Source organism: Oreochromis aureus, linkage group 12 (assembly GCF_013358895.1).
Source record: "Oreochromis aureus strain Israel breed Guangdong linkage group 12, ZZ_aureus, whole genome shotgun sequence".
Taxonomy (NCBI): domain Eukaryota; kingdom Metazoa; phylum Chordata; class Actinopteri; order Cichliformes; family Cichlidae; genus Oreochromis; species Oreochromis aureus.
The window spans coordinates 22,710,840-22,724,319 of NC_052953.1; the positions used below are offsets into that span (position 1 = coordinate 22,710,840).

The window sequence follows — 13,480 nt, forward strand, 5'->3', positions numbered from 1 at the left end:
ATTAGCCTTCTGGGATAACTTCAGCAGAATAGTCTCCTGGATAGATTTAGTCAGTCTGTCAACAGGCATCAGTTCAAGCAGGATGAGACCCATGTCAAACATTACCTCTCTATTTCAGAACAGAGGCACATCTGCCAAACGCTGTTATTGAACTGGCACTACAAGACCGTAACCTAGCCCCCCATAAATATTAAAGGTGTATGGTTAAAAAATATTAATGTCAAATTCAATCAATCATTATTACCCTAGGGGAAAATCCTGTTTAAGGTGTAGAAGCATTAGCAATTTTTAGCTTTGGAAACATCAGGATATCCCACTTCTAAACTGTGTGTAACAATGAGCCCCCTCTCTGCCTGTCAAAATATTTTGCCTTTTGTCCTGAGGAATCTGTTCATTTCACTGAGCTCTCTTTCAAAAATGCTGTCACTGACAAATTGGAAAAGGCAATGTCTCCACCTATAGGTGCAAATATAGCACTGCTACAACCATTTTTTTTTTGTTGTTCTTTAATAATCAGGGCACAGTATGTGTGATGGAAATACTTGCATATTAAAATATCCCCAACACTAAATGCTTAATGAAATAAAAACTTAAAAAATAAAAGCAAAAATGCAATTTTCATGAAGTTCTGCTGTTACAATTTGCTATTTAGATATTAATGTGTTCTTACATGAGAATGAATGTGATTTTTGCAAGACTATTGTTGGTGTCGAGTTGTTTTGGCTGCAAGTATACCGTATGATGGCCAGCACTGTGTTTATACAATGTCGAGTCATTTTTTAAAAATCCATTTTTAAAAAGAGTCCTTGAATTCTGAAACTGTTTTTTCACACAAAAAAAGAATAACTACATTTTCCTGATACTTAAAAAAGCACATGGCTAAGGCTTTAGCTGTAAAATATTATCAATGCTGCATATTAATATCATTTAAAGAAAGGGACAGTTAACAATAAAGAGAGTAACCACTGTATTTTGATTGTTTGAAACAGTAAAAGTGAAGAAATAAGCAGGAGACAAACTTTTAAAGATAGTTTTGTTTGTAGATGCTATGTAAGTTTGGAGTAAATACAAAATAAAAGAGCATTAAACAAGCATACAACATACAAACATATAAACAAGAATAGAAAAAGGACTTTGACTTTTTTTTTTTACATTATTATATACAGTGTAGAGTATAATGATATTAAAGAGGATTAAAACTGGAAGATGTTTCAGATCATCTTTGTGTTGGTATAACGCAATAATTTGTTAATATCTAGGCAAATAAAAGATAAGCTATAATCACAAAAAGCATGGGAGGAGATCACCATATGAACAAAATATAGCCCAATTTAAAATACAGTTATTATTTTTTTATCGTTTGCTATACCTCACTTCTGGTTTGGGTAATTTAACTGTGCGCTGAGACTTTCAGAAACAAACGCCGTGCTACAAAATAAGTCAGGGAATACAGGAGGATGATTATAAGATGATGTCTGATACATGTATACAAATGGCGAGCAGTGTGAAATGCTTGTTATATGCGTGGATCAAAAAGGAGACTATACACTATAAAAATCTGTTTGTGTTTCTTTGACAAAAAAAAAAAAGTTTGTGATCATTTGTCATTGTGATCTGATCTCTCCCACCAACATTTCTACTGCATCTCAAAAGGAAATAAGTTATTTTGGTGTAAGAGAAGGTCTTCTCTATTTTATCCGAGAAAATGAGGCTGGGTAATTTCTGCACACTTGTGAGAATTTTTTGTTTTCCTCAAAAACATCAAAATCGTGAGTTACACTTTTCTTTTTTGCTCCCTACAAAACAGGGATCCTCGTGTTTCTTTATTCTTCCAACGAAATAGAGAGTACAAAGTTTCAGTGGGAGGATTAAGTTAAAAAAACACGCATTAACGTGAGGGAAGACGGCGTCCCTGAGTGTGTGTCTATGTGTGTCTGTATCTTTGTCCTAGCGTGTGTCTGCCTGACTATATGGTCTCCACATAATTGGCAGGAAATAAGCCCTGACGTCCGTCTTTGCTCCATCCCCTCCACCAGGCTTTGTCCACCGTCTCCACGTCCGTGATGATGTCACCCGGTTCAAAGGAGATCTCAGATTCGTCCTCTGTGAAGAACAACAAAATAACATGGTGAAGATCCGATAATCACAGTGTAATTATTGTGAATGGAGGCACTTTATGTTCCCATGCATGCCGATTATCCTCTGAAAGGCAGCTTACCTGCCTGGTAGTCGTAAAGAGCTCGGACGCATATCTGTCGCTCGGCTAAAACCTGAAGTGGAAAGGAAAACGGAGCAGAGAAAGACTATAATCAGAAAATATATTTCATGTTTAACTACAATTCAGAAGATTGAATAAAGCAAAAAAAAAAGAAAATCATGAACTTTCATGAAAACTTTCTCATATGAACTTCCATTTTATATGTTTTTTTTTTCTTTTTTACTTGTTTTTAACAATTCAAATGAAAAGGTCAAAGTCATCTGTGGGTCTGCGCTACTAGCAAGTATTGGATGATAAATAACATACCTCAACTTCAAAAACTATAAAAAAACATCACTGAACAGCTTCCATGTTCTTTTACTATGATTTTCCCTTTATTATTTTTATTATCGTTATTATTATTATTTCCCAAAAAATGCACAAACGTACTCCTGTTGAAGTAACGCCTGTTATAAACTGTACCACCCATATGACTTTCCATACAGTTTACACAACAGACTTGTTCTTTTGTGGCATTCAGTGACACAATTAAAACAGTCCTCATCACTTGGTAGAGATGACCTCATACAATATAGCTTGACTTTTTTTTTTTATTTAATTACATTAATAAACAGGTTTTGTGGGCAATATTATTGTCTGCGTGTCTGTGGCTAAAACACCTCTTTTCCATTTTCCGAGATCTCTTGCTTCTCATCTTCATTGATGTCATCCTCCTCTGCAGTGCCGTGGAGACTGTAGCACGTAGTCACCTCTGAAGTGCTGAATTCAGTTTCAGATGGATTCACACATTGCACTGAGGAAGACCAGTGTGAAAATCACTCGTTAGTTCAGCTGGTGCGCTCATGTGATATCACAAAACAAAAGCATCGATTGAACCGTCACTGGTTGCCAGACCTATGCCATTATGCTCCGCTGTGTCATCTCCCAGTTCGATCCCGTTGCTCGACAGTGTTACGGTCTCATGTTCAAGTCCTTGACAAACTGCTTCAGCATCTGAAAGATTGGTTTGTTAATGTTAAAGTATCATTTTCAGAAAACTGCAGCATGGTATTTAGAAATAATGACACTGTAACAATCCACATTAAAAAAAGTTTCTACGAGAAGCTGAGGGCTACCTGCAACTGCTGAGTCTGCCAGTTTCTCTGAAAGCTCAGCAGTGGGCTGACTGTCTTCTGACTGATTATTCTTCTCTCCATTTTCCTTTGTCTCCTCTTCATCCATTTCTATCTCAGCTGGTTCCTTGATTGATGCTGGCTCAGTTTCCTCTTTTAATTCTTCCATCACCTCCTCTTCCTTGTCCTCCTTCTCATGGTCCTCCTGTTCTTCCTCTTCTTTTTCTTCTCCTTCTTCTTCTTCCTCCTCTATTTCTATCAGGGCTGGTTCTGTGGTGACAGCAAAAGGCTCTGGTTTTGTTTCAGGATTATCTTCCTCCTGCTCCTCCATATCCTCTTCCTCATCCTCCTCCACCAGCACAGCCTGTACTTTGTAGCCAGTGTCTGAGACCAGCTCAGTGTGCACACGACTGGCTGTGTTGAGGTCTGTGGATTAGAAAATTATAAAGCTATAAATGCACACAAAAAAACAAAACAACATCAGTGTATTAATAAGCATGCATGTTTTTAAAGTGCACATTGAGGGTATGTGTAATCATCATTTCTGTTTCACAAGCCATCGGTTAACAGTCCGTGGGCTGATTTACAGCAGTATGTGGAGTAGCTTTTGCAATAAGTACCACTGGAAGTTTCCTGCACACCAAACCATTAATGACTTAGAAGAACATGTTTTAAACAGATGAATATGTTTCTTCTTAATTTTGCATCTTTCTAAATATTCTTCTTGCTTCTCAGTATTTTTCTCCAGAAAAGGTATGGTACAAATAAAGTGAAGTATAACTGACTGCATCATGTTTCACCCTACCACTGTTTGGCTGTGGAATCTCAGCAAGAGCAGCTCCTGGAGCCTCTGAAGGCAGGAGAGGCTTGGAGTGCAAAGCTGATTCGTCAGGCTGGGTGTCTGGCTGTGCCTCACAGGGGCTGACATTTGCTAAAGTGGGGGACAAAGAAGTTAAGAGAGTAGGTGATGCTGGAGGTGCAGAAGGTTCTGTTGGAGATGTAGTTTTGGGTTCATCTGCAGCCTGATCCTGGTTATTAGTTTGTGGAATGCTAGGAAGAGGTGAAACTGGAGGGACAGGACGAAGAGGTGAAACTGGAGGGACAGGACGAAGAGGAGACAAGGGGGGTGACGTGGGCGCTCTGGGCTTCTGCGGAGCTGCAGCGAGGCAGAAATTAGGGCTTATTGGGGGGGAGACGGCACGGTAAATGGGAGAAGGAGGAGCCCGGTAAAAGGGGGAGACCAGGGGAGAACTGCGAGGGGAGGATGCTGCACTCTCTTCTGCTTTAGAGAAGATGAAGGCTGTGTCTGTCAGGCTCCGCTGGTATCGTCTGAACGGTCTGCCTGGGTAGAAAGAAAAAAAAAAAACCTGGTGTTAGAAGGTAAAACATGAAAGACACATTTTATAACAAACAAAACTTGAAAGTGGATGCACTGAAATCCAGGGCTTATTCTTGTGTTTGTAAAACCATGTCTGCTACTTCGGGCGAATACGTGATAGAATCGCTTTCTTTTGAAGCTCTTACCAGTGCGGGAGGATCCAGGGCTGGTGGGACTTTGTGACGATGATGATGACAGCTGCCGAAAGAACTCCCTGGGGTTCATGGAGCGTTGGGATACTAGCGCTGCTGCCTCCTGCAATTCAAGTAAAATACAGTAAGCATTTTCAATATTTTAACCATTTCCTTTGACTTTTTCCAATCCTGTGGTGTAGTGGCAACATGTACACATGTGTGCACTTAGCTGGGTTAGTGCTACTTCAGTGCAACATTTAGTAGAGCTCCATCTTTATATTAGTACAAGAATCACTTACTGCTGCTTTCTCTATAGATTCACTCCGTCTGAGACGAGCCCTCATGTCTTCCTGGTGCTCCCTCTGCTGCTGCTCCTGTCAGTGCAAAAACACATGCAATCATGTTTACATGCTCGCTGTAAGGGCCAGCTTATGGGCTGCAGCATAAAATAGAGGCTGGAGGCGCTTGAGTTTGCAAAAGTGAGAATTTCATGTAAATAACTAAGTGACAGTGAGTATGAGCTCCAACAGCAAAAGAGAGGAAGGCGTGCAAGCCTCTGCAGACATGCCTTTTATCCACACCTTCTCAGTTGCGTACAACTGAAAGACAATCCAGCACTTCCACTTCAAGGCCAGTAGGGGTTGCAGAGAGACAAAACATCAAACAAGCATTTCAAATCTTTTATCTCATTATGAAGGTATGACTAATAAAAAATATATTAATAACAGGAAGGCAGAACACTGTTGTTGTGTCAGACACACTGGTGTGTTTCAGATGTGTTTGTGAGCTATGATTAACGCCCAGCCAGAAATCATCACTACTCTCTCCTCTTTATATTGTGCTTTATATTGTGAGATAACGACCATACAATAATAGAGAGACGACCCCAAAAATCGAGTTAGAGTGGAAAGGAAAAACTCCCTTTTAACAGGAAGAAGCTTCCTGCAGAACCAGCCTCAAAGAGGAGCAGCCATCTTCTCCGAATAGCTGGGCATGAGGGGAGCTAGATAGTTTAAAATCAACACAGTGCAAGAGAGCCAGAGATGAATAATAACTCATGATTAAATGCAGAGCGGTGTATAAACAGAGTAAGTGAAGAAGCAACGAATAGCCTGTCATGGGAAGCCCCCAGCAGCCTTGGCCTATTGCAGTGCAACTAAGGAAGGGTTCAGGGTCCAGTTCCTGATCCAGCCCTAATTATGTGCTTTTTGTCAAAAGAGAAACTTTTAAGCCTAATCTTAAAAATTTTGTAAGCAGCCTACACTCGCACATCCTCAAGTAAAGACCAAAGGGAGACTCTGTAATCTCTTTCAGTATTACACAGGGCCATTTTCATTTACAGTAGCATTTGGTGCTAAGATGCACTCATATTCAGAGGAGCCACAACAAAAAGTCTATCTTGTCTCGCTGTTTCAAACAACTTCTAGCAAGACTTTTTCACGCACCCATTTTAATTTCTCCTGTCTGCGCAGCTCTTCTTCTTGCTCTGCCTGTTTCCTTCTGCAAGACATTAAAAAAACAAAAGGAAATCAGCACCAATTAATATCATCAAGTAAAGATTATCAAATATAATACAATTATCATCTAATCTACTTTACCACATTGGGTTTTTTTTTTTAAATCTATGCAAAACATGAACTAAAAGGCACTACTGACAGGAAAACTACATTATTTCAACCTCTGCTCCTCAATCATTTGTAGTTTCTCGTTCATTTTTCTGTCTCTCTCCTCTTCATCCCTTCGTTCTTTCAGAATCCTTTCCCTTTCGAGGCGCCGTCTCTCCTCGGCTCCTCTTCTCCTCTCCTCTTCTTTCCTTTGTTCTTCTTCACGCTGATATACACACCAAAAGAGTAAAGGTCACAGTACAAAAACGATTCTGTATTTTCACTTCAGTTTTAACTCAAGCTGTAACTCTCTTTAAAAGAACTCCTGAAATACATTTAGCCACACAAAAAAGTATAAAGGGTACCTCTGCTCGTGCCCAGAAGGAGTCTCTATTTATCAGCCTCATCTCCATTGCAGCATTAGTTTTTCTGTAGTTGGTACCCTAATAAAAAAAAAATAAAATAAAAGGTTTTGAGTAAATACAATTCAATGAATTTTCCACTATATGTATATGTATGTATGTATGTATGTATATATATATATATATATATATATACACACGTATATATATATATATATATATATATATATATATATATATACACGTATATATATATATATATACACGTATATATATATATATATAGATATAGATATATATAAAAACACCCAGCACGCCTCACGGGCGGTTTATCCTTCAAGCTCGGGTCCTCTACCAGAGGCCTGGGAGCTTGAGGGTCCCTGCGCAGTATCTTGGCTGTTCCCAGGACTGCGCTCTTCTGGACAGAGATCTCCGATGTTGTTCCCGGGATCTGCTGGAGCCACGCGCCTAGCTTGGGAGTCACCGCACCTAGTGCTCCGATTACCACGGGACCACCGTTACCTTCACCCTCCACATCCTCTCGAGCTCTTCTCTGAGCCCTTGGTATTTCTCCAGCTTCTCGTGTTCCTTCTTCCTGATATTGCTGTCATTCGGAACCGCTACATCGATCACTACAGCCGTCTTCTTCTGTTTGTCTACCACCACTATGTCCGGTTGGTTAGCCACCACCATTTTGTCCGTCTGCATCTGGAAGTCCCACAGGATCTTAGCTCGGTCATTCTCCATCACCCTTGGGGGCATCTCCCATTTTGACCTCGGGACTTCCAGGTTATACTCGGCACAGATGTTCCTGTACACTATGCCGGCCACTTGGTTATGGCGTTCCATGTATGCCTTGCCTGCTAGCATCTTGCACCCTGCTGTTATGTGCTGGATTGTCTCTGGGGCATCTTTACACAGCCTGCACCTGGGGTCTTGCCTGGTGTGATAGACCCCAGCCTCTATGGATCTTGTACTCAGAGCTTGTTCTTGTGCTGCCATGATTAGTGCCTCTGTGCTGTCTTTCAGTCCAGCTTTGTCCAGCCACTGGTAGGATTTCTGGATATCAGCCACCTCCTCTATCTGCCGGTGGTACATACCGTGCAGGGGCCTGTCCTTCCATGATGGTTCCTCGCCTTCCTCCTCTTTCTTGGGTTTCTGCTGCCTGAGGTATATATATATATATATATATACACACATATACATATATATATATATATATTTATTTATTTTTTTGCATGGTTAAGTCCTACTCAGTTGTTATATTAAAAAACACTGTATGTTTTATTCTTTTCATATTATTGATTACAAAACATAAAGAAGGCTAAAATAACTCCTAAAACACAGAAGTCACTGGGGTTCTGTATTCGAGGGTCATTATATATATATATATATTATAGACTTTGTCTCCCTCTGATGGATAGCAGAAGCATTACAGGAGACTTACCACTAATTCCTCCTTTTCTGCAGACTTAGAGCTCCTTCGCACAAAATGTGTGGGAGTATGAGCTGGGGCCTTGCTGAGCTCAGCTCTTATCTTTTCTTCTGTCACATCCTCCACCTTCTCTGCACTAATGAAAGCATGCGCTTCCTGAAACATGGAGGACAGGGAATGAAAAAGGCATGGTGCGATGGTATCGAGTAAGATAGATGAGAGTTTAATCCAGTCCACGGCATGCTGTCCTTTAGCCTCTCTTACTCTCCCTCTCACACACACACACACACACACACACACACACACACACACACACACACACACACACACACACACACACACACACACAGAGAAAGAGAGAGAGGGAGAAAGAAATCCATACACAAGTGCATACAATTCCTCTGGTGGTTTCTCTTGGTCTCACTTGGAATTATGCAAACTTGGAGCCAAACAGTTGTGAAACTGCTTCTGTTGTAAGGATTGAGAGGGAACAAAAACAGCAAAGACTTTACTGTGAGGCAAACCAATTTACATGGGAGGGTTATGGGAGGACGGGAGAAATGGGAAGTAAGGAGTATAGCTAAGGTGACCAAAGTGTGTGACTGCATGTGTTACAAAAAGGCAGAAAAAAAGCAAGACCCTCAACTAACATTCACTGAGAGTATATCCTGAATGAATCAGTCTAAAGATTCAGCTGTTGTAAATCTTTTGACATATTAATTTCCACAGTAACACTAGTTCGTGATTCTGCAACAGTTGTATATTGACAGCAAAACTTACAAGACATACACTGAATCACTCTGTGTTGTGCATTGTCTTCACAATAACTTCGAAACAGCAAAATGAATTAAAGCCTTTAGTTTTAAGACAAAGAAAAAAACGTGCTTGCATTTCATGTTTTCTGGAGAATGGCCAAAAAAAACAAAAAAAAACAAAAAACATAAGCCCATATTTTACTTTGTTAAACATGGACTTAACTCATGTCTGTATGTGCATACAAGCATTTGTATGTGGCCAGGACCTTGGTATAATTTCCGTGGAGAGTAAATCTAGGCTTGTTGATGGAGGGCTAGGTCTGTCAGCCTCCAACAGGAAACCACAGATTTATCCAAGTGACAACACTGACACTGACACTGAGCAGAGAATTCAGTGCGCCCTGTAATACATGTCAGTACAGTCCATAATCCATATCACTCTGGCTGTCACTGCCAACTACACACAGAGTTGGCACAGAGACCAGAGAAGTAGTCCACAGTGCTGCCAGCCGCACTGGGAAAATCATGGAAACAACTCAAGGTCTACGGGAACACTTCTCAGTAGCACAGCCCAGTATTCTCTTATGAATGTGCAAGTGCAAAACATTACAGACATAAGTCTGCATTTAATCAAGTACTGGACGAAAGTGTTCATCAAAACAACTCACACTCAATGCAAATGGCCTTGTAGTACTGAATAATATAAAACAGGATAGGCATTACCAAGCTTGGAATTTTAAAAGACTTAAAAGTGTTAAAAGTGGGTTTTTCCTTCCCAGTATTGCCAAGTGCTTGCTAATAGGATGCCCTGTGGTTGTTTTGGTTGTCTCTCTATTATTGCAGGGTCTTGAGGTGACTGTTGTGCTATATAAATAAGATTGAATTCAATTAAACTGAAATAACAGAACAGTTTTAGGAAAAATAAAGCTATCTGTATCTTATTAAAATGTATAGAAATCACCTCTAATTCTTTTCAGGCCATTTCTATAACTCATATGTGAGCATGTTCATGTCATTTTACATCATTCAGGTATTATAATGGTCATATGTTAGGACAAAACCTTCCTTTTTAATCTTTGTAATTGTAAACTCTTGAAGCCCATACTGTGTTACGTTCCAATCTAACATCCATCCCACAGTGTTTCAGCCACATGGCATTTGACTTGCGTAACAATGCAATGAATTTCATTGGTTATCAGAAAGCTTTAAATTTGTACCCAGATTCAGATAATAACATACTCTAGCAAAACAATATAAATGCAAAGCTTCTAAAACTCCAAAACTTTCTATATGAGCTCATAGTACTGCCTTAATAGTCAACCTCTCTATTCAGAATAACGTGTCTTGGCCTAGTTATTTCCATGGGAAAATTTCATAAAGTGGGATGTTGAAACAGTCTTTTTGGGACTTGTGACACTGATGACCTTGGCATTGAAAACTTACTATAGGTATAATGATATAACCTGCCAGGGAGGGAAAGTAGCCCAAGGTGATGTGACAGGTTGAGAGACTTTTTAGCTGTAATTGGGCTCAAACTCCACACAAACTGTCTCTCTGCTCTGGAACCAGAGTGCTTCATAGTCTCTTTCCAACTAAGGAGTTGCTCAGAGTAATAGGCAGTAGGTGGATGTGGGGCTACTCAAGTTTCCCCAGTTAAAGTTTGTCCCAGTTGACTGATGGGTTACTTATAATAGAAGTTATTGTTGGCCAGCGCTGTTGGCCGAATTATTAGTTTTGCAAACATTTATTCTTCTTAAAAAAAATGCAAGTTCTTCACGAAGAATAACACCAATAAAATTGTGAGTTGACAAGATTGCTATAATATTTGGGTTGTCAGTTATAATGACAGACAACATGTGTGATTCAAAGTGCTTCAAGCTACCTTGACCCAAACATCTTCAATTATTCCTTATTTACAACCCTAATGGTTTTTTGAGACCTAATCTCCTTTTCCACCTTAAAAAACATTTGGCGTTAAATAATAATAATGGCACAATGTGACCATAATTGTTAAGTATGATGTCATTAGCTATTCCCAGATACACAGTCTAAAAATCTGACTCAGTATCACAGAGAAAAAAAAAAACAGGACAAACTCTTTCTGCTTTCCCAAGTGTTACAATAAGGTTTAACATTCGGATATCAATGAAAAAGAGGTTCACAAGGTTTAGCAGAGTTACAAGTTGGCGGGAAGTTAGCAATCTAGTTTTCGCCTAAAGATCAGATACCATCTTTGACTGAAGTATTTCTACAAAACTAAAACACAGTGCTCTGCTGTACCTTCGGAAGAAGACTAAATAGCAATGGAGGGTCAGTGAAGCTGGGCTAGCTGACATATCATAATGTATTGCCTGATAGCTAGCTTACAGGAAGAAGAAGATTCTGAAAACGGTCCGAAAAAAAGAGGGAAAAATGGGCCCATTCACAACACAAGGTTAGTCATAATATACTGGTGCCTGGTTGGACTAATTGCTAAAATGTCCACACTGAAATCTTAGTCAGCTAGAGAGATTCTTTTATGGACTGTAGTGTACACAGCAATTTTTTTTTAAAGATATGTATAGCCGAAGCTAGCCGAGCACGACCACTGATGACTTTTGGGGGGCTTGTTTCTATTAAATATGACAAAAGCATTACAACGTGTTAAAAAGGTGACAGCGTCACTCGTCACAGTAGACCCACAGTAGAAAGGAGACCCAGGAACAGGACTGATACATTATCATTTAACCAGCAGACACTTATTGTATGTTTGATGAACCAAATGCACATTTTATAAATATCAGGATTGGAAAAGATGTGCCTTTGTGAGGTGTCCCCACTCAGTTGAGCATGCATCAGAGCATCCAGGTTCTCTACTCTCTATAATGCTCCAATTTCCTGTCCTAATTCAAATGTCTTAAGTCTAACTAACTTCTTTGTTTAGAATTTGACACTACTGTTTCTAATCTTATGCAAATGGACTAACACATACACACAAACACAAAGCTCTTCTGTCAAAACTTAATTCAGTTATTTGTTTTTTGGTAGAAATGAACAATGGAAACACCTGCACCCTATTCATAATTTAGTTTTCATAACTTAATGCCACATTAACTTCAGTTTATAACACACCCAAATCAGACTCGCCTCGACAAAACCCCCTCACTGCCAGCTGGGACATGCAGCATAGCGAGCCAGAAAAAACAGAAACAAAGTGGAGGGAAAAGAGAAAAAAAAAGAAAGATAAGTAAAAAATTATGACAACAACTAAAGTGCTGACGGTAATTACTACCGTACTTAGGGCAAAAGCAGCCATGATTTAAAAAAAGAACAAGCTACTGCATCGCCAGATATTATCATTCATCCAATCTGTATATATTTATAGATCATTTCCATGGTTTTGTTTTCCAGGTCACTGCAAGGTCAAGTACTGAGAAGAAAAAAAAGAGAGCTGTTTAGACCAGCGGTCCCCAACCTTTTTTGCCTCACCGACCGGTTTATGCCCGACAATATTTTCACAGACCGGCCTTTAAGGTGTCGCAGATAAATACAACAAAATAAAACTAGTACCGGTACCGAAAAAAGAAGATTTATTCATAACACACGTGAAAAGACCCAGGAAAACCGAGTTAACGATAAAAACGATAACAAAATAACGCTGAAAACCGATAAAAACCCTGAAAACCACACATTTCACACCTGAGCCTCAACTCTCGCGGCCCGGTACCAAACGACTCACGGACCGGTACCGGTCCGAGGCCCGGGGGTTGGGGACCGCTGGTTTAGACTATAGCATCTGGTTAATGTAGGCATTTAGCAGGTGAGGGAGCGACTGACATAGGGAGCATCTTTTTGTGTATCAATATTTCAGCTACTGATGTGTTAAAATAAAACAATTCTCAAAGACCAATATCAGGTAGCCTTTGAGTCTCCAATATATTGCATAATCATAATTACGCATCGAATCAGTTTTATTGGCACAGCGCCTGTGATAGATACTGGGGTAATTTGTGATCCTTAAAAGATTTGCCTCCACAAACATATGAGCTGTTAATAATATTAAATGTACTGTACATTGGCTATACAATCCTACAAATAAAGGCAGCTTAAGTCTGAATATAAATACTTTGACAAGTAATATTTAAGGTTTACTACAAACCAACTCCAATACAACACAAGCCGGAAACATACCAGTGTGTTTGATGGTTTTTCATAAGCTGTCTTGATACTAGTAAGATTGTAGTAGCTATTTTTAATGTAGGCAATTCATTGCCTGTACTGTAAATTATGCCACAAGTGAGCATTTTAGTATTTGTGGGAAAACTGATTAAAGATGTTTGCATGAACAAAAGACAGTTTTGCACAGTCATGTATGATCACCGCGTACTTCTGCAAATGACATCCATATGTCTATTGTATAAGGTCAAATTAGAATAAACTGTTTCTCTTCCTTTTTGCATTTTACATTAGCAGTAGTGACCACAGGGTACTTACACAGTCCTG

The 13,480-nt window shown here is 39.5% G+C and overlaps 1 protein-coding gene across 1 annotated transcript in view; it reads right to left on the reverse strand.

Moving 5' to 3' along the window:
* Positions 1-488: 488 nt before the first annotated feature.
* Positions 489-13,480, reverse strand: part of si:dkey-40c11.2 (drebrin-like protein A) — a 33,631-nt gene continuing 20,639 nt past the window's right edge. The window contains exons 5-16 of the mRNA XM_031736193.2: positions 8,256-8,399; positions 6,812-6,889; positions 6,521-6,672; positions 6,288-6,342; positions 5,142-5,216; positions 4,855-4,963; positions 4,136-4,672; positions 3,334-3,756; positions 3,113-3,211; positions 2,878-3,011; positions 2,219-2,270; positions 489-2,103 (exon numbers count right to left, since the gene is read on the reverse strand). Coding sequence (XP_031592053.1) covers positions 1,967-2,103; positions 2,219-2,270; positions 2,878-3,011; positions 3,113-3,211; positions 3,334-3,756; positions 4,136-4,672; positions 4,855-4,963; positions 5,142-5,216; positions 6,288-6,342; positions 6,521-6,672; positions 6,812-6,889; positions 8,256-8,399 — 1,995 coding nt within the window. The 3' untranslated portion in view covers positions 489-1,966. The remainder of the gene's footprint in view (positions 2,104-2,218; positions 2,271-2,877; positions 3,012-3,112; positions 3,212-3,333; positions 3,757-4,135; positions 4,673-4,854; positions 4,964-5,141; positions 5,217-6,287; positions 6,343-6,520; positions 6,673-6,811; positions 6,890-8,255; positions 8,400-13,480) is intronic.